General features: G+C 46.0%; 1 protein-coding gene across 1 annotated transcript in view; it reads right to left on the bottom strand.

Annotated features, from left to right (window-relative positions):
- Positions 1-19,554, bottom strand: part of LOC140198469 (uncharacterized) — a 151,656-nt gene that overhangs the window by 85,468 nt on the left and 46,634 nt on the right. The window contains 7 exon segments of the mRNA XM_072259554.1: positions 9,128-9,176; positions 9,178-9,689; positions 15,430-15,548; positions 15,645-15,667; positions 16,471-16,704; positions 17,123-17,218; positions 17,297-17,820. Coding sequence (XP_072115655.1) covers positions 9,128-9,176; positions 9,178-9,689; positions 15,430-15,548; positions 15,645-15,667; positions 16,471-16,704; positions 17,123-17,218; positions 17,297-17,820 — 1,557 coding nt within the window.

Genomic DNA, 19,554 nt, shown 5'->3' with positions numbered 1-19,554 from the left:
GTCTCCAAGCATCAAGCCTCAAGACCCCAAGCCTGTCTTCAAGCCTCAAGCCTCAAGAGCCTAGCCTCCAGTCTTGCAGTCATGTCATGTCCATGCCTGGTTCTGGGGGCCGAGCCCGAGGCAAGACCCGGGTTCTGGGTCCTTGTCCAGTCTCTGGCTCGGGGTCCAAGCCCTAGTCTGCGTTCTTGTCTCGGCTCCTTGTCTGTTTCCTGTCACGTCCCTATCCTAGTCAAGTCTTGTTCCTTGTACTTCAGTGTCTGTGTCTTGCATTTGGGTCCGTTCCCAGCACCCCCACTATGACACTGTGTGGTGTGATTGGCACTTGCCTCAAGTCAGGCCAGGTTTCCTGCAGGGTGCAATATTTCACCGTCCCTCTGTAAACAAGGGACAGTTGACCTGCCGGCCTCAGTGCTGATGTTCCTGTTTCCGGTGATCTCAGTGACATTGAGTCATTCGGCACGGAAACTGCTGCTGGAAGATCATCAGCTCAGTGAGAGACGCTCTTTGGTCCGCCCGAAACCTGTTGGTCTCCCAGCACAGCGAGATGTCGGTCAGGGAATGCTGCCAACATTGAAAAGTTGGATCACCTCTGAGACAACCTGAGTGACAATGGTTTAAACATGACCGACTGGATTGACCAAATGGCACTCAGAATGTAAAACATTATTCACACCGTGTTTAGTATTTTGTATATATTTTTATGACGAACAAAAGGCACGTTGGAAGTGCAAAATGCAGCTCAGATACAGGCTGAATCTCATCAACCATTATCCACACTCTTACACTAATCCTACACTGCAGATCCCACATTGGTCTCATCGGTCACCTCAGTTCTGGAGTGGAAATGGGACATCCTCAACTCCGGGCGACACTGGAGAAGGTGCATTTCCCTGTGTAATTGTAAGGGGTTTCTTCTTTTTATATTACTGTTTAGGCTAATCAAAATGGCTTCTTTGTTATGATAAAATAAAATGGCTTCTTTGTTATGTTATCTGCTGAGAAAGTGCTTCTCTCTCTCGCAGTTTGTTTGGGTTATATTATTGATAAGAGACTGAACGAACCAATTGGGATAGATGTTATTCTTTCTTGTGTGTCTGTAAGCTATTGTTTTTCACAGGTTTTGGGGGAGAAGGCACAATGGGGACAGGGAAAGGAGATGCAATGCTGTAAGCGGGGCGGCGGAATGGACCCTGAGCGGGAGTCCAAGGCCCAGGGTCTTCGGTGAGGGGAGGGGACGAAGGCAGACTAGTGTGGAGCATCTGGTTGACCACCGTGGTTGGTCCCAGGCGGCGGGTCGAGGAGGTCGGAGGTGATTGAGTGGTGGAAAGAGGACTCCGTTACTTGAGCTCCAACTTTGTGCAGGAGGTGGTTGAACTTTGATAAGTTTGGCGGCTTGTACTTTCCTTTTATATTGTATCTCTATTAATTACCTAGTTCCAGTAAGATCTATAACGTGTAATCAGTTAATCGCATATGGTGTATTGTCTGTTATTTGGCGGGGTGGGATACATCACACAACATCCACACAAACTTGATTACCCAGTTTGGAGGGGCTGAATGCTGCTGCCCCTAGACGAAAGCGAGCTGAGCGAGCCTGAGGCTTACTGGGGCAGCTACATGAGGCAAGAGGTAATTGTGATTCCTCCTTGGCACATGTCAAAATAAAATGGAAGTTCCAAGACAAAATGGTGTCAGGTTGGGATGTGGTAATGGTCTGCTTTCCCTCTGTTCCAGCAATGTATTGTCCCTATTTTCAATGCACAAAATACCAATGAAGAATGTTTTCCTCCTGACATCTGTAACACTCAGGGCTATCGGCTCGTGTTTGTTTAGGGGAAACCCCGTCCGCCCGCCAAACCGTGTCTCACGTTTGCGTAGATGCTGTGTAATGCGCATTGGTACAAGCCCACACATAGAATATCAGACCGCGCACAATGTACAAGTTACTGATTATACTTTATAAATCTTACTGGAACTACGTAATTAGTAGAGATACAATATAAAAGGAAAGAAAAAAGGCGCCAAACTTATCAAAGTTCAACCATTTCGTGCACAACTGTTGGAGCTCAGTTACTGTTGGAACTTCTCACTGCCTCGGAAAAGCAGCCAACATAATCAAAGACATCCCAGATATAGTCTCATCTCCCCCTCCCATCAGGCAGTGGAGACAAACACCTGAAAGCACGTACCACCAGGCTCAGGCAGTTTCCATCCCAGTGTTATAAGACTATTGAATGGTGCCCAAGTACATCAAGATGGACTGTTGACTTCATAGCTCCCTAATCATGGCCTTGCACATTATTGTCTGCCTGCACTGCACTTTCTCTGTAACTGGAACATTGTTCTCTGCATTCTGTAATTGTTTTTCCCACATACTACCTGAATGCTCTCTTTTAAAGAAATGATCTGCGATATGGATGGCAAGCAAATGTTTTTCACTGCTCCTCGGTACATGTGACATGTTCCTGGGCATCAATGTCTCAGAAAATCTGCCCTGGGCCCAACATACTGATGCAATCACAAAGGATGCATGCCAGCAACTCTAATTTGTTTAGAGTTTGAGGAGATTTGTTATGTCACCAAAGAGTTTGGCACCAGCAAATTTGATGTGTGTAACATGGTTAGAGCACTGGCTGATTGGTAGGAGGCAGCAAGTGGGAATAAATGGATCACTTTCTGGTTGGCTCTCAGTGACTAGTGGTGTTCTGCAATGGTCGGTGTTGGGACCACTTCTTTTTATGTTGTATATAAATGACTTAGATGATTAAATAGATGGCTTTGTTGCCCAGTTTGCAGATGATATAAAGATTGATGGCAGGGCAGGTAGTGTTGAGGAAACAGGTAAAATGTAGAAGGATTTAGACAGATTAGGAGAATGGGCAAGAAAATGTCAAATGAAATACAATGTTGGAAAATGCATGGTCATGCACTTTGGTAGTAGAAATATATGAGCGAACTATTGTGTAAATTGGAGAAAAATCCAAAAAATTGAGATGCAGAGGGACTTGGGAGTCCTTGTGCAGAACACCCTGAAGGTTAACTTGCAGGTTGAGTCGGTGGTGAGGAAGGCAAATGCCATGTTAGCATTCATTTCAAGAGGTGTAGAATACAAGAGCAGGGATGTGATGCTGAGACTTTATAAGGCACCAGTGAGGCCTCACCTTCAATACTGTGACCAGTTTTGGGCTCCTCATCTTAGAAAAGATGTGCTGGCATTGGAGAGGTCCAGAGGAGGAGAGCAGGTTCACAAGTATGAGGGGCGGGTGGTCTCATTGAAAGAATTCGAATGTTGAAAGGCCTAGACAGAGTAGATGTGGAGGGGATGTTTCCCATGTTGGGAGAGTCTAGGACAAGAGGGCACAGCCTCAGGATAGAAGGGCACCCTTTCAAAACAGACATGCGGAGAAATTTCTTTAGCCAGAGGGTTGTGAATTTGTGGAACTTGTTGCCACATGCAGCTGTGGAGGCTGGGTCGTTGGGTGTATTTAATGCACAGATTAATAGGCTCTTGACTGGACATGGTATCAAAGGGAGAAGGCCAGGAGCTGGGGTTGAGGAGGAGAAAGAAAAGGATCAGCCATGATTGAATGGCGGAGCAGACTCGATGGGCCAGATGGCCCAATTCTACTCCTATGTCATGGTCTATCTGATTCAAAGCAGAGATCCTGACTCTATTTGTCTCATAACAGCTCCTCATGTTATGCCTGGGCAGCCTGCAACATGGCGGCATAAACATTGAATTCTCAAACTTCTGGTGGTCGCTCCTGCTCTGTCACTTTCCCTGTTTAATTGTCTCTCTCCTCCTGATTCACCAGCCCCGTCACCCTAACTCTTCCCTCTCCACCCCCACCCTCTGCCTGCTCATCACCCACACACTCATCCCCACCTCTCTCCCTTTATTCCAGGCTCCACTTTCCCCTCCTGTCAGATTCCAAAATCTTCAGACATTTGTCACTGACACTTCTCACCTCCCAGTATCTGACATATTTCCACACTCCACCCCTCCCTCATCTACCTGTCACCCCCTCACCTGGATCCACCCATCACCTGCCCATTTCCCTCCATAGACTTTATCTGACACGCTGGGACACCGAGGCGCTTTGTGTTACCACCACTACATGTCCTGTGTGACCAAGATTCACCCTGACCTCCGTCTCCCAGTCAGCATCACCACCACTTGTCCCGGTTACCCCATCAGTCCCGGTGCACTTTAGCACCCAGGGGAGCCGGGGAGCTCAGGACCCGCCGCCCGCGGCTGCTGCTGAATCCGCAGTGTTTCTGTTCCGTTGACGGATGCGGTGAACGAGTTAAAATAAATAGATCAATATCGTGTTTATTTCATGCTCTGCATATTTATATTTACACTGACTTACTCCTTTTTCAATATTTTATTGATTTCTTACAAAAAAGAATACAGAGTACAGGAGGATATATATCATATATCAATTGCAATATATTTGAATCACACTTATAATCTCATTACCCCATATTCATGCAAATTAAAGTGAATCATAATATTGAAAAGTAATAATTTTATTATACAAAAAAAATATAAACCCACTACCAAGAAAAGCTATTTGGTAAAGAAAGAAAAAAAGAAAAAAAATCCTTATGATATAGTAAAATATATTATTAGCCAACTTCTGCACTTGATAACAAATCAAAGATTTTGAAAACAATTCAAAGAAGGTACACACAACATGAGAAAGCCTTGTCTTGATTCAGAAATTGAACAACGAATCTTCTCTAAATTGAAGCGTGACATAAAATCGCTTAGCCATTGGGCATGAGTAGGCGAAGCAACATCCTTCCACCTAAGCAACAATGTTCTCCAAGCTATAAGAGAAATAAAAGACAAAATGTGCAGATCAGGTGTCTCCAAGATAGTATCTTTTCCTCCAACAATACGGAATATGGTGGTCAAAGGTTTGGTTTAAAATTTACTTTAAAAAGTACAGAAAAAGTTTGAAATACATCCTTCCAGTATTTTTCAAGACCTGGGCATGTCCAGAACATATGAATTAATGAAGCTTCTCCATTGTTACATCTGTCACAATAGGGAGATGTATCCAAATAAAAACGAGATAGCTTATCCTTAGTCATATGAGCCCTATGGACCACTTTAAATTGTAGGAGGGAGTGACGGGCACACAACGATGAGGTATTAAGCAATTTAAACATTTCTTTGCAAGTTTCCTCAGAAATTGAAATCTGTAAATCCAGGAGGAGAAGATGGCAACACGACACAGCGTGCAGCAGCCTCTCCGGTGATGAAAATCTGTTATCTGTCAAGTAGGGTGCCGTGCACAATCCTGATTTGATGGAGACAGACGTGAGAGCGCGGAAGAACATCTGGTGAAACTTCTGAACTGCCTGTTTCACTGCCGCTGCTACTGTGTGATCCTGAATCTCGGGTGGGGAAGGCCCTGAGATCTCAGATTTGCTTGTTGCTCGGCGACCAGGGTGGGGTCAAAGCGCTCGGCAGAGATGGTGCTCGGTGTCGGAGGGCTGATCGGAGGCTCGAAGTTTTTGGACGGACTCAGAGTCGGCTGTGGTCAGGTGCTTCCAGGGTGCTGCATCGGCAAGTTTGTGGCGCTGGAAGCTCATGGCAGGGAGAGATTCTCCCTTCTACCGTCTGCGTGAGATAATGGGCTATCGGGACTTGGAGACTTTTTATTTACCATGCCCATGGTCTGCTCTTTATCAAATTACGGTATTGCTTTGCACTGTTGTAACTATATGTTATAATTATGTGTTTTTTGTCAGTTTTGGTCTTGGTCTGTCCTGTGTTTCTGTGATACTGGAGGAAGATTGTATCATTTCTTAATGCATGCATTTCCCTGACTGCAACGAACATACAGCCTCGGCAATTCCCTCATAAGAAAAAGGTTGATGCAACTGTTTTCGGTTATCATCAGAAAGTGTAGGGATGTTTAATTGATCTAAGAAATTACTCATTACAGTATTATCGTTAAGAGAATCAGACCTATAAAGTTTAGAGTAAAATTCTCAAAAGTTATCATTTATTTCTAAACGGTCAGTTGTCCTATCACCATCAGCTTTACAGATTTCTTTAATTTGCCCTTTAACTATGAAGGTTTCCTGGATTTCAGTGCTTTAAAAGGGATAGAGAGGGCAGAAAAAGGGGAGGAGGGGTGGCATGACTGGTCAGGGATACTACTACAGCTACAGAAAGGGTGGGTAATGTAGCAGGATCCCCTTTTGAGTCAATATGGGTGGAAGTCAGGAACAGGAAGGGAGCAGTTATTCTACTGAAGGCATTCTATAGGCCCCGTGGTAGCAGCAGAGATACCGAGGAGCAGATTAGGAGGCAGATTTTGGAAAGGTGTAAAAATAACAGGGTTGTTATCATGGGTGACTTTAACTTCCCTAATATTGATTGGCACCTGATTAGTTCCAAGGGTTCAGATGGGGCAGAGTTTGTTAAGTGTGTCCAGGACGGATTCCTGTCACAGTATGTGGACAGGTCAACCAGGGGGAATGCCATACTAGATCTAGTACTAGGTAATGAACCGGGTCAGGTCACAGATCTCTCAGTGGGTGAGCATCTGGGGGACAGTGACCACCGCTCCCTGGCCTTTAGCATTATCATGGAAAAGGATAGAATCAGACAGGACAGGAAAATTTTTAATTGGGGAAAGGCAAATTATGAGGCTATAAGGCTAGAACTTGCAGGTGTGAATTGGGATGATGTTTTTGCAGGGAAATGTACTATGGACATGTGGTCGATGTTTAGAGATCTCTTGCAGGATGTTAGGGATAAATTTGTCCCGGTGAGGAAGATAAAGAATGGTAGGGTGAAGGAGCCATGGGTGACAAGTGAGGTGGAAAATCTAGTCAGGAGGAAGAAGGCAGCATACATGAGGTTTAGGAAGCAAGGATCAGATGGGTCTATTGAGGAATATAGGGAAGCAAGAAAGGAGCTTAAGAAGGGGCTAGGAAGAGCAAGAAGGGGGCATGAGAAGGCCTTGGTGAGTAGGGTAAAGGAAAATCCCAAGGCATTCTTCAATTATGTGAAGAGAAAAAGGATGACAGGAGTGAAGGTAGGACCGATCAGAGATAAAGGTGGGAAGATGTGCCTGGAAGCTGTGGAAGTGAGCGAGGTCCTCATGAATACTTCTCTTCGGTATTCACCAATGAGAGGGAACTTGAAGATGGTGAGGACAATATGAGTGAGGTTGATGTTCTGGAGCATGTTGATCTTAAGGGAGAGGAGGTGTTGGAGTTGTTAAAATACATTAGGACAGATAAGTCCCCGGGGCCTGACGGAATTTTCCCCAGGCTGCTCCATGAGGCGAAAGAAGAGATTGCTGAGTCTCTGGCTAGGATCTTTATGTCCTCGTTGTGCATGGGAATGTTACCAGAGGATTGGAGGGAGGCGAATGTTGTTCCCTTGTTCAAAGAAGGTAGTAGGGATAGTCCGGGTAGTTATAGACCAGTGAGCCTTACGTCTGTGGTGTGAAAGCTGTTGGAAAAGTTTCTTGGAGATAGGATCTATAGACATTTAGAGAATTGTGGTCTGATCAGGGACAGTCAGCATGGCTTTGTGAAGGGCAGATCGTGTCTAACAAGCCTGATAGAGTTCTTTGAGGAGGTGACCAGGTATATAGATGAGGGTAGTGCAGTGTATGTGATCTATATGGATTTTAGTAAGGCATTTGACAGGTTTCCACACGGTAGGCTTATTCAGAAAGTTAGAAGGCATGGGATCCAGGGAAGTTTGGCCAGGTGGATTCAGAACTGGCTTGCCTGCAGAAGGCAGAGGGTGGTGGTGGAGGGAGTACATTCAGATTGGAGGATTGTGACCAGTGGTGTCCCACAAGGATCTGTTCTGGGACTTCTACTTTTTGTGATTTTTATTAACGACCTGGATGTGCGGGTAGAAGGGTGGGTTGGCAAGTTTGCAGACGACACAAAGGTTGGTGGTGTTGTAGATAGTGTAGAAGATTGTCAAAGATTGCAGAGAGACATTGATAGGATGCAGGAGTGGGCTGAGAAGTGGCAGATGGAGTTCAACCTGGAGAAGTGTGAGGTGGTACACTTTGGAAGGACAAACTCCAAGGCAGAGTACAAAGTAAATGGGAGGATACTTGGTAGTGTGGAGGAGCAGAGGGATCTCAGGGTACATGTCCACAGATCCCTGAAAGTTGCCTCACAGGTGGATAGGGTAGTTAAGAAAGCTTATGGGGTGTTAGCTTTCATAAGTCGAGGGATAGAGTTTAAGTCTTGCGATGTAATGATGCAGCTCTGTAAAACTCTGGTTCGGCCACACTTGGAGTACTGCGTCCAGTTCTGGTCACCTCACTATAGGAAGGATGTGGAAGCATTGGAAAGGGTACAGAGGAGATTTACCAGGATGTTGCCTGGTTAAGAGAGTTTGCATTATGATCAGAGATTAAGGGAGCTAGGGCTTTACTCTTTGGAGAGAAGGAGGATGAGAGGAGACATGATAGAGTGTACAATAAGAGGAATAGATAGAGTGGATAGCCAGCGCCTCTTCCCCAGGGCACCACTGCTCAATACAAGAGGACATGTCTTTAAGGTAAGGGGTGGGTAGTTCAAGGGGGATATTAGAGGAAGGTTTTTTACTCAGAGAGTGGTTGGTGCGTGGAATGCACTGCCTGAGTCAGTGGTGGAGGCAGATAACTGGTGAAGTTTAAGAGACTACTATACAGGTATATGGAGGAAATTAAGGTGGGGGCTTATATGGGAGGCAGGGTTTGAGGGTCGGCACAACATTGTGGGCCGAAGGGCCTGTACTGGGCTGTACTATTCTATGTTCTATGTTTTTAATTGGTTAGCCAATAATTTCCCTGTTTTGTCTCCATGAATATAAAATTGACTTTTATCGTTTAGGAGTTGAGTTTTAATTGGATATGTTAGAGGAACATCATATTTAGTTTTAATTTCAACACGCCTTTTATATAAAGCAGGTTCTGGAGCCAAGGCATATTTTTGATCTAATTGTTTCAACTGATTAGCTAGTTCAATTCTCTCTTTGTTAGCTTTTTTCTGAACATTACGCGGGAAGTGCCTTCTAGTCTTATTATATGGGATGCCTTCAAGGTTCATATTAGAGGTCAACTTATTTCTTATACTGACTTACTCCTGACGCCGGTCCCGGATCCGACCCGTTTACAGACCCGGAGCGGAACCGGAGCAGATTCTCAGCCACTCGTTTACTCTCCCAGTCCAGAAGAAAGGATAAAGTTTCTCCGTGAATTTATTCCCAGTGAAGGTGTGGAGATGGGACTTGGTCTCCGCGTTGTAAAATGAAACTGTCCCGGACTGGTAACTGAGATAAACTCCCACCCTCCCGGGGAAGGGACCGGCAGGGAGACGGGACTCAGGGGAGGTGAAAACCCACATCTCGTCATTAACCCGCCAGATGATCCAGAATCCGGTCTCCGGACTCAGTGTGGCCCATCCCTCCCTCTCCACAGACTCTGCGGCGACTCCCAGACTCCAGCGCCGATTCCCCGTCACCTCCACCTCCCAGTAATGTCTCCCCGATGTGAATCCCTCCGATCCCAGCACACAAGCCCGGTCTGTGAACCTCTTCCCGGTGTCAGGGAGATCCCTCCGGGTCCCGGTGTACCTCACACTCTTCCGATCCTCAGACACCTCGAGCTCCGGATGCGCCGTTTCCACATCCAGGGTGACAGAGACTGGGGGGAGAAGCAGAGAATTAGAGAGTCCCCGGGGATCGGGGGGAGACTCGGGCAGCGCGACCCCGGGACCGGGGGAGAGGCCGCTCGGCCTCAGGCTCAGTCGGGTGGCCGACAGGACCCTTTCCCGGGATTTTACCCAAACACAGCGGATGGACAACCAGCATCTTCCCGACTTTTTTTGCTCGACATGGAGAGAGGACTTTTCCTGATTAACACACACAAAATTCTGGAGGATCTCAGCGGATCAAACAGCGTGTATTAAGGAAGGTTTCAAGCCGAGACCTTTCCTCAAGATTGGAAAGAAAGACGGGAGGTAGCAGTGTAGTCGGGTATGAGGAAGGGGGAGCAACAACAACTGGATCGAGATGAGGATGGGGTGAGTGAACACTGGGGGCACGGGAGCTAGGGCTTTATAGGAGAGAAGGAGGATGAGAGGAGACACGATAGAGGTGTACAAGGTAATAAGAGGAATAGATAGAGCGGATAGCCAGCGCCTCTTCCCCAGGGCACCACTGCTCAATACAGGAGGAAACTGCTCAGTACAGAACTTCAAGGGCGATATTAGAGGAAAGTTTTTTGCTCAGAGAGTGGTTGGTACGTGGAATACACTGCCTGAGTCGGTGCTGGAGGCAGATACACTAGTGAAGTTTAAGAGACTACTAGACAAGTATATGGAGGAATTTATGTGGGGGCTTATACGGGAGGCAGGGTTTGAGGGTCAGCCCAACATTGTGGGCCGAAGGGCCTGTACTGTGCTGTACTATTCTATGTTCTATATTCTATTTAAAGAGGAGGGAAGGCAGAATTCATTCGTGCTGACCAACTCACTTAAATGAACTAGTTCCATTTGCCTGTATTTGCCCATTAATCCTTTAACACTTTCCCACCCACGTACCCATCCAGATGTCTTTTAAATCATTGAACTGTATCCATCTCTATGGTTTCGTTTGGCAGCCTCCTGAGCTCCAGGAAAAAGTCCCCAAATATCCAGCCTCTTCTTATAACCCAAACCCTCCAGTCTCAATAACGTCCTTGTAAATCTGTTTTATACCCTCTCAGTTTAATGACATCCTTCTTGTAGAAAGGAAACCAGATCCAAATCATAAAGACAAGAAAGTCTGCGGATGCTGGAAATCCAAAGCAACACACACAAAACCTTGGCCCAAATCATTGAGTGTTTATTCACATCCATAGATGCTGCCTGATCTGCTGATTTCCTCCAGCAGTTTGTGTGTTACTCTGCTCCAAATGTGGCCTTCCCAATGTCTCGCACACTCATAACGTGACGTCCCAGCTCCTGTGCTCAGTATTCTGACTGAAGAAGGCAATCACCTCCTGGTCTCTCTGTTCCACAAAACTCTCCAGGGCCCCACTGATTCCTGTGTAAATCCTGTCCTGGTTTGCCTTCCAAAATGCAACACCCTCATCTCTGAATTAAAATCAATTTCCATCCAATGGCCCAGAGACCCAATTAATCAAGATCTCATTGTAATCTTGGAGAAACCATAAGCAACAGGATTATGTAGTAGATAACACAATACTGATGCACTTTGGGGCGTTTTGGAGTTCAGAGTTCAATTGTGACACCATCTGTAAGGAGTTTGTACTGTCTCCCCGAGACCTCGTGCATTTCCTCCGGGTCCTCCTGATTCATCCCCCATTCATCCCTCAGATTGGGGAGGAGTGGACAGTGAGGAAGACCATCATTACTAGCAGTGGGATCTGGAGCAGCTGAAAAAATGGGCTGAAAAGTGTCAGCTGGAATTTAATGCAGACAAGTGTGAGCTGTTGCACTTCTGTAGGACCCCAGTGTAGGTCTTACACAGTGAATGGTCGGGCACTGAGGACTCTGTTCTACAGCAGATCTGGGAACACAGGTCCATAATTCATCGAAAGTGGTGTTACAGGGTGATAGGGTCATAAAGAAAGCTTTTCTTTGGCCTTCAAAAGTCAAAGTTTTGAGTACAGGAGATGGACGTTGTGTTGAAGTTGTATGAGATGTTGGTGAGGCATTCGGAATATCGTGTGTAGTTTCGGTCAGCTATCTACAGGAAAGATGTAAACAAGTTTGAAAGAGTACAGAGAAAATTTACAGGGATGTTGCCGGGACTGGAGGACATGAGTCATAAGGAAATATTGAATAGTTTAGAACTTTATTCCTGTAACATAGAAGACTGGGGAGAGATTTGATAGACAAAATTATAAGGGGTATGCATAGGGGAAATGCAAGCAGGCTTTTTCCGCAGAGGTTGGGTGGGATTACAACTACAGGTCATGGGTTAAGGGTGAAAGATGAAAAGTTTAAGGGGAACATGAGGGGAAACTGCTTTATTCAGAGGGTCGTGAGACTGTGAACGAGCTGCCAGTGCAAGTGGTCCATACAAGCTCGATTTAAACATTTAAGAGAAGTTTGGACAGGTACATGGATGGTAGGAGTTGGAGGACGATGGTCCCAGTGCAGGTCGATGGGAGCAGGTAGTTTAAATGCTTCGGTACTGACCAGGTGGGCTGAAGGGCCTGTGCTGTTAGTTTCTATCACTCTGTGATGCTTGTACAAAGACACAGGACTCCAACTAGCCAACTACTGCACTTTCATCAGCTGTAATTTATTTGTTGAGATACAGCACGGAATAGGCCCTTCTGACCCTTTGACCCCCAACACCCAGAAACCCCTGATTTAATCCGAGCCTGACCATGGGACAAGTTACAATGACCAATTAACCTGCCAACCGGTACGGGTTTGGACTGTGAAACCGGAGCACCTGGAAGAAACCCACATGGTCATTGGGAAAGTACAAACTCCTTACAGGCAGTGACGGGACATGAACCTGGGTCACTGGTACTGTAAAGCGTTGTGCTAACCACTATGCTACCGTACTGTCCATGCAGAAAACCAAGCTGGGTATCCCTGATTAGTTCTCGCCTTTCCAAATGAATGTAGATCCTGTCTCTCAGAATCCCCTCCATTAATGTACCCACCACCGATGTTAGGCTCACCGGTCTGTACTTCCCAGGCTTTTCCCTACAGCCGATCTTCAATAAATGTTCAACACTAGACTCCCTCCAGTCTCCTGGCCCCTCACCCACAGCTATCGATGACACACATATCTCCAAAATGGGCTCCACACTTTCCTCCTGAGCTTCCCACAATGTCCTGGGATAAACTTGATCAGGACCTGGGGATTTATCTACATTTCTGCATTTTAGGACCTGCAGCACATTTGCTTCTGTAATGTGGTAGAAAATGAGGTCGATCATTTTCTGTAACATGGGAGAATTGAGGGCCCCGTGGAACTGGCTGAGACAGAGAAATGATGACAAGGAAGGTTTAGAAGGATACGGGCCAAATGCAGGTAAATGGACTGGGAGGTGATCTGACAGAAATATATAAGGTTATGAGAGGTGTGGATTGAGCAGAGGAGCAGGGGAGTGAGGAGACAGGAGTCTGAAGTGACTGTGGACTGAAGATTGGTGAAAGATGGCAGGCAGGTAGCTCCAGGTAGCGGAAAGGTGGGGAGTGTGGACCGGAGTTGGGGGACACTGGGAAGTGAATGACAGGTGGAGACCAATACAATGAAAGTTTTGATCACTAGTCAGAGCGAGGTTGCGGGGAAGGTTGGGAGATGGGAAGGTGGGAGGCAGCTGTGGGAGGGTGAAAAACAGGAGCACAAAGGCCGATCTGTGCTGGAATCTCATCAGTAAAGGAGGTTCCACTCTATCCGCCCAAAGGGGAACTTCACAGTGGCCAAACATTTTGATTCCCATTCCAAAACGTCGGTCCACGGCCATCTCTTGCGTCAAGATGAGGCCATCCTCAGGATGGAGGAGCAACACCTTATATTCTGCCCGGGTAGCCTCTGACCTGATGGCATGAATATTGATTTCCTCTTCAGGTAAAATTTTTTCTCATCCCCTCCCCTCTTCTTCTATTCCCCACTCTGGCCTTTAACCTCTTCTCACCTCCCTATCACTACTCCCTGGGTCCCCTCCTCCTTCCCTTTCTCTTATGGTCCACTCTGCTCTCCGATCAGATTCCTTCTTCTCCAGCCCTTTAGCTTTCCCACCCCTCTGGCTTCACCTCTCACCTTCTAGCTAGCCTCTCTCCCCTCTCCCCACCTTTTTATTCTGGCATCTCCCCTCTTCAATTTCAGTCCTGAAGATGGATCACAGCCCAAAACATCGACTTTCTCACTGTGAGGGAAGTGAGTACATGTGGAATTTGCTGCCAAAGGAAGCTGTATAAACAGGTATAATTAAAATATTATAAAATAAATTTAGACAGGTACAATGATAGGCAATGGTTAGAAGGATATGGGACAAACACATGGAAATGTGTCTGTGTCTCTGACGATGTGTCCCATTCCAATGTTGCATTTGGATATTATCAATATATTACTGTGTCTGAAGAGAATAGTTCAGGGCCCCAAACAGTACTTCCAAGTGAGGCAACACTTCACTTGTGAGTCTGTTGGGGTCATCTATTGCATCCGGGGCTCCCGGTGCGGCCTCCTCTACATCGGTGAAACCCAACACAGATTGGGGGACCGCTTCGTCAAGCACCTCCGCTCCGTCCGCCACAACAGACAGGATCTCCCAGTAGCCATCCACTTCAACTCTGCTTCCCATTCCCATTCAGATATGTCCATACATGGCCTCCTCTACTGCCATGATGAGGCTAAACTCAGGATGGAGGAGCAACACCTCATATACCATCTAGGTAGTCTCCAGCCCCTGGTATGAACATAGAATTATCCAACTTCCGGTAATTCCCTCCCCCTCCCTTCGCCTATCCCTATTTCACTCTGCCCCCTCCCCCAGCTGCCTACCACCTCCCTCTTGGTTCCGCCTCCTTCTACTACCCATTGTGCTTTCCTCTATTCTTTCTTCACCTTTCCTGCCTATCCCCTCCCTGCTTCCCTTCCCCCACCCCTTTATCTTTCCCCTTACTAGTTTTTCACCTGGAACCTACCAGCCTTCTCCTTCCCACCCTCCCCCCACCTTCTTTATAGGGCCTCTGCCCCTTCCCTCTACAGTCCTGATGAAGGGTTCCGGCCCGAAACGTTGACCGATCTTTTCCACAGATGCTGCCCGACCTGCTGAGTTCCTCCAGCGTGTTGTGAGTGTTGCTTTGACCCCAGCATCTACAGATTATTTTGTGTGAAGAGAATAATTTCCAGGTTACTGAGGGGACTAACAATGTGCAATGCTGAGGCTCTGACTACAGTCTGCTAAACCTTCTTGTGAATGTGTGTGAGGGAGATTTGCCGGACCAGTTATGCTGTGTTCACCAGTGTTAATGCTGGTTGGTGTGTCCGGGCTCAGTCTTTAATGTGGTGGTTTGATAACAACAGTGAGACTCGCGAGTCCAGCAGGGGGCAGAGCTGAGTCAATCAGACTGCGGTCACGGACAGGTCAGACAGGGTGAGTGGCACGAAGGACTGGTGTATTTTTCTGACAACCCCTGTCACCACAGTGATACCAGATTTTTATCCCCTTTAATGTCATTAATGGAATATTAATTCCAAAGCTACTGTGTCAAGATTCAAACTCGTGCATTGGCTTGTTTGTCCAGTGCAAATGGGATCAGGATGTAGTGATTCACTTAACAGACCAGTGAATTGGTTGTATTTTGCCCCTGGTTTGGTGTGTTCAAGGGTCTGACATCTCCAGCTGACCATGTGGCAGTGACGTGCCCCAGCAGGTGGGGTTGGTGCCGGAATGAATCTGTATGTTTTACCTCGCTTAATGCTGTGCAATGGTTCTCCCAATGCAATGTCGAACAAATAGGGGCGATAGAATTTTTCAACCAGTAGGGCACCATCTGTCACTGACAATGTCCGTTGTCCATTACTAATCCTGTAAATATTATACATCTAGTTATAAACTGAACATCAGTGATATTTGAACTATTTTACAAATTCATACAGAGTTTCAGTCAAGACCATGTCCTACCTCCTCTTCCGATGAGCTTCCTCCTGAAATAAATAAAACACAGATTTCAATTGACTGAGACTGACCATCGGCATCTGAACAGCAGGAATCTGAGCCAAGTTACTACAAGCTTCCTCCTGAAATAAATAAAACACAGATTTCAATTGACTGAGACTGACCATCTGCATCCGAACAACAGGAATCTGAGCCAAGTTACTACAAGCTGCTGAAAATTCCCACTAAACTCACTCCCACTGACACACACAGAGAAAGAGGGACAGAGAACCACTGGTGAAAGTACAAGGAATGTTTATGAAATTTATATCATAACTGGGAGGATAGAACTTACAGGAGAGACTGGACAGGTTGTGTATTTTTATCGGGATATGATGTCAGGGAGGATCAGATGGAGGAATTTAAGATTCCGAATGGATTTATGGGGTGGGACTGGAGAAAATATTTCTGCTTGTGTCAGACCAAAAGTGAAAGATAAAACGTCAGTTGGTTGTTTATAAATGCCACAAAAATGTGGTGAAGAGAGTATCAGAAACACATTGATAACCTATAACTGTAACTGGGTGTTACTCTGAGTATCAGGGGTTATTATACATGGGAATCACAGAAACGATCAACAGCTCAGTGCTCTGATCAGAGTAACTCATTCCCGAGAAGGTTGCAGACTGTCCTGTGATGTACAGATGTTGTGGGAGGCCGGTTTGGGACAATGACAATTCTAAACAATTAAGACATTGACATGGTGGAAATCAGTTTCCAGCAACAGTATCTGTGATAAAATACATCATTTTGTGACTGTGCACTTTTACAGAAACAAACTGAAATCTCTCACCATGAGAAATATCACACTGTCTTGTTGATCCATCTGTTCCTGTAACTTTGAGATTTCCTCCTGGATAGAATTTAAATTCTCTTGAATCTCTCGAAGATTTTTCTCCATTGGATTTAGAATCCTCCCCTCTTCTTCCCTGAGATCTTGTAGTGCACGCTGCTCTTTCTCAGTGAGAATCCGGCGCAGTTCAGCAAACTGGGATGTGATCTGGGACTGAAGGCTGTGTGTCTGTTCCTGTCAAATGAAAGGAGCGGCTAGTTCACTGTTTGAGGCTATTTTTTGTATTTCCTTCTGACATGGATGGTAACCATTCAGCCCATTAATGTCTCTGCTAGTTCTCAGAACAATCCCCTCCATCACATTCCCCCACGTCTCTCTGAAACATGCATTCCATCCCTGACCGACAAACTCCGACCTGATTCACAGACCACCCACAATCACAAGATTAATTACAGAAGCCAATTTACCGTTCAACCATGTTATTTCGGCTAAAGGAAGGTACAAGATACGAAGAGAACATGCAAACTCCACACAGACAGCTCCAGGGGTCAGGATCGATCCCAGGTTACTGGAGCTGCTATACTCTGCGATTCTGCATTAAAGGGAACAAAACTACACAGCGAATTTGTAAATTCTGCTCAGGAAGTCTCACCCGAACTCCAGAAATCTTCTCTTTCTGTTGTTGCTCCATTTCCTCGAAGTCTGATTTCTTTTTAGTGAGAGAGTCTAAGGAAGATTTAACCCGACCCTGGGAATCAGAGAGTAAAGACATTAGACCAAAACATGCAACTAAGTAAACAGCTGATCAAAACCTGGTTAGTTTTACCTTGTAGATTTCAACGGCTTCGTTAACCGGCATGAAGTTGTGAGACTTGTGTTCCCGCGCAGTCGCACAGATCAGGCAGATCAGTGTCTTGTCCGTCTCACAAAACAGCTTCAGGTCTTCCTCATGTTTCTCGCAGTGAAGTTTACTTTCCTTCTCTTTCGGGTTCAGGTTTAGTTTTCGAGCTTTCTCAGACAGATTTGCTAAGGCCCGATTGACCCTGAGTGTGCGGTCTGCAAACTGCTCTCTACATTCCGGGCAGGAGTTTCTCTCCTCCCTTTCCCAACACCGTGTGATACAGGAGCGGCAGTAGTTGTGTCCACACTCCAGTATAACCGGATCGGTGAAAAAATCCAGGCAGATGGGACAAATTACCTCCTCGGTTAAACTCTCGACCTGCCCTTTCGAGGCCATGTTAACTCCCGGTACTTCCTGGTTCAGGATCCTTTCACTTTCGGGGAGCCACGGAATGCCTGCGGTACCGCGATTGTCCACTAGGGGCGCTGCAGTCTCGGGAATGAATGTTCCTTTTCAGTGAGCAGGAATCGTGTTCATTTCCACAGCAGGGGTCAGAAACACATCAAACAAGTCTAACATAGATAAAGCCGGAGAGAAGAGCTTGGTTCAGTCTACGGCAGAACTGAAGGGTCAAGTCCTGAAAATATGTTTTAGTGGCCATTACACAAACCTGGTTACAAGGTGGAGATGTCTGGGAATTAAATATCCAGGGATATCAGGTAATACGGAAAGATAGGCAGGAAGGCAGAGGAGGTGCAGTGGCGCTCTTGATTAGGGATGAGATCAGGACGATTGTGAGAGACGATATAAGATCTATGGAGCAGAGTGTTGAAGGGAAAAAAATCGCTGGTGGGTGTTGTCTATAGGCCACCTAATAAAAATATTGCAGTGGCAGAGGCGATTAACCAAGAAATAACTGAGGCTTGTAAGAACGGAACGGCAGTTGTCATGGAGGATTTTAACTTCCACATATATTGGGTGAAATCAGGTTGGTCAAGGAAGTCTTGAGGAGGACTTCATAGAATGCATCCGTGATGGCTTTCTTGAGCAGTTCGTCAGTGAACCTATAAGGGAAAATACTATCTTAGATCTCGTCCTGTGCAATGAGACAGGTAAGATTAACGATCTTGTACTCAGGGATCCTCTTGGAAAGAGTGATCATAGTATGATTGAATTTCGCATTCAGATGGAGGATGATAAAGTTAGATCTAAAACTCATGTATTACGCTTGAAGAAGGGAGACTACAACGGGATGAGGGAGGAGTTGGTTAATGTGAATTGGGAGCACAGGCTATTTGCTAGCACCACTGGGGAACAGTGGAATACTTTCAGAGATTTTTCACAGTGCTGAACAGAAGTATGTTCCAGTCAAAAGTAAGGACAGCAAGTGTGGGGAGAGCCAGCTTTGGATAACAAAGGAAATAAAAGATAGTATCAAATTACAAGCTCATGTGTCCCTTGGAAGACGAGAAGGGGAAATTGATATTGGATGATAAAGAAATGACTGAGGCATTGAATGACTATTTTGTGTCGGTCTTCACGGTGGAGGACACGTCTAATATGCCTAAGAAGGATGTTATAGATGAAATGGGAGGTTGAGGACCTCGATAAAATCATTGTCACTAAAGAGATACTGATGAGCAAACTTGAGGGCCTGAAGGTAGATAGGTCCCCTGGTCCTGATGGGATGCATCCCAGGGTGCTGAAGGAATTGGCGGAGGTTATATTATACGCATTGGTAATCATTTACCAAAACTCTCTGGACCCTGGGCAGGTCCCGGCGGATTGGAAGACAGCAAATGTCAGGCCACTTTTTAAAAAAGGATGAGGGTAAAAGACAGGCAACTATAGGCCTGTTAGTTTAATATCTGTATGTAGTCGGGAAAATGCTTGAGTCTGTCAGTAAGGAAGTAATAGTGAAACATTTAGAAAGGAGTGGTTCCATTAGACCAACACAGCATGGATTGAGAAAGGGCAGGTCCTGTTTGAGAAACTTACTGGAGTTCTTTGAGGACATAATGAGTGCAGTGGATAGAGGGGAACAGGTGGATGTCGTACACTTGGATTTCCAGAAGGCGTTTGATAAGGTGATGCACAAGAGACTTATAAATTAGTTACGGATGCAGGGAGTCGGAGGAAGTGTTTTGGCATGGATAGTGGATTGATTAACCAACAGAAGGCAGAGAGTTGGTATAACTGGGTGTTTCTCTGGTTGGCAGTCAGTGGTGAGTGGGGTGCTGCAG

The sequence above is a fragment of the Mobula birostris genome, chromosome 5 (assembly GCF_030028105.1).
Source record: "Mobula birostris isolate sMobBir1 chromosome 5, sMobBir1.hap1, whole genome shotgun sequence".
NCBI classification, from domain to species: Eukaryota; Metazoa; Chordata; class Chondrichthyes; order Myliobatiformes; family Myliobatidae; genus Mobula; species Mobula birostris.
Note: the sequence above shows the minus strand (reverse complement) of the source record. Positions and strands in the feature narration are given on the sequence as shown.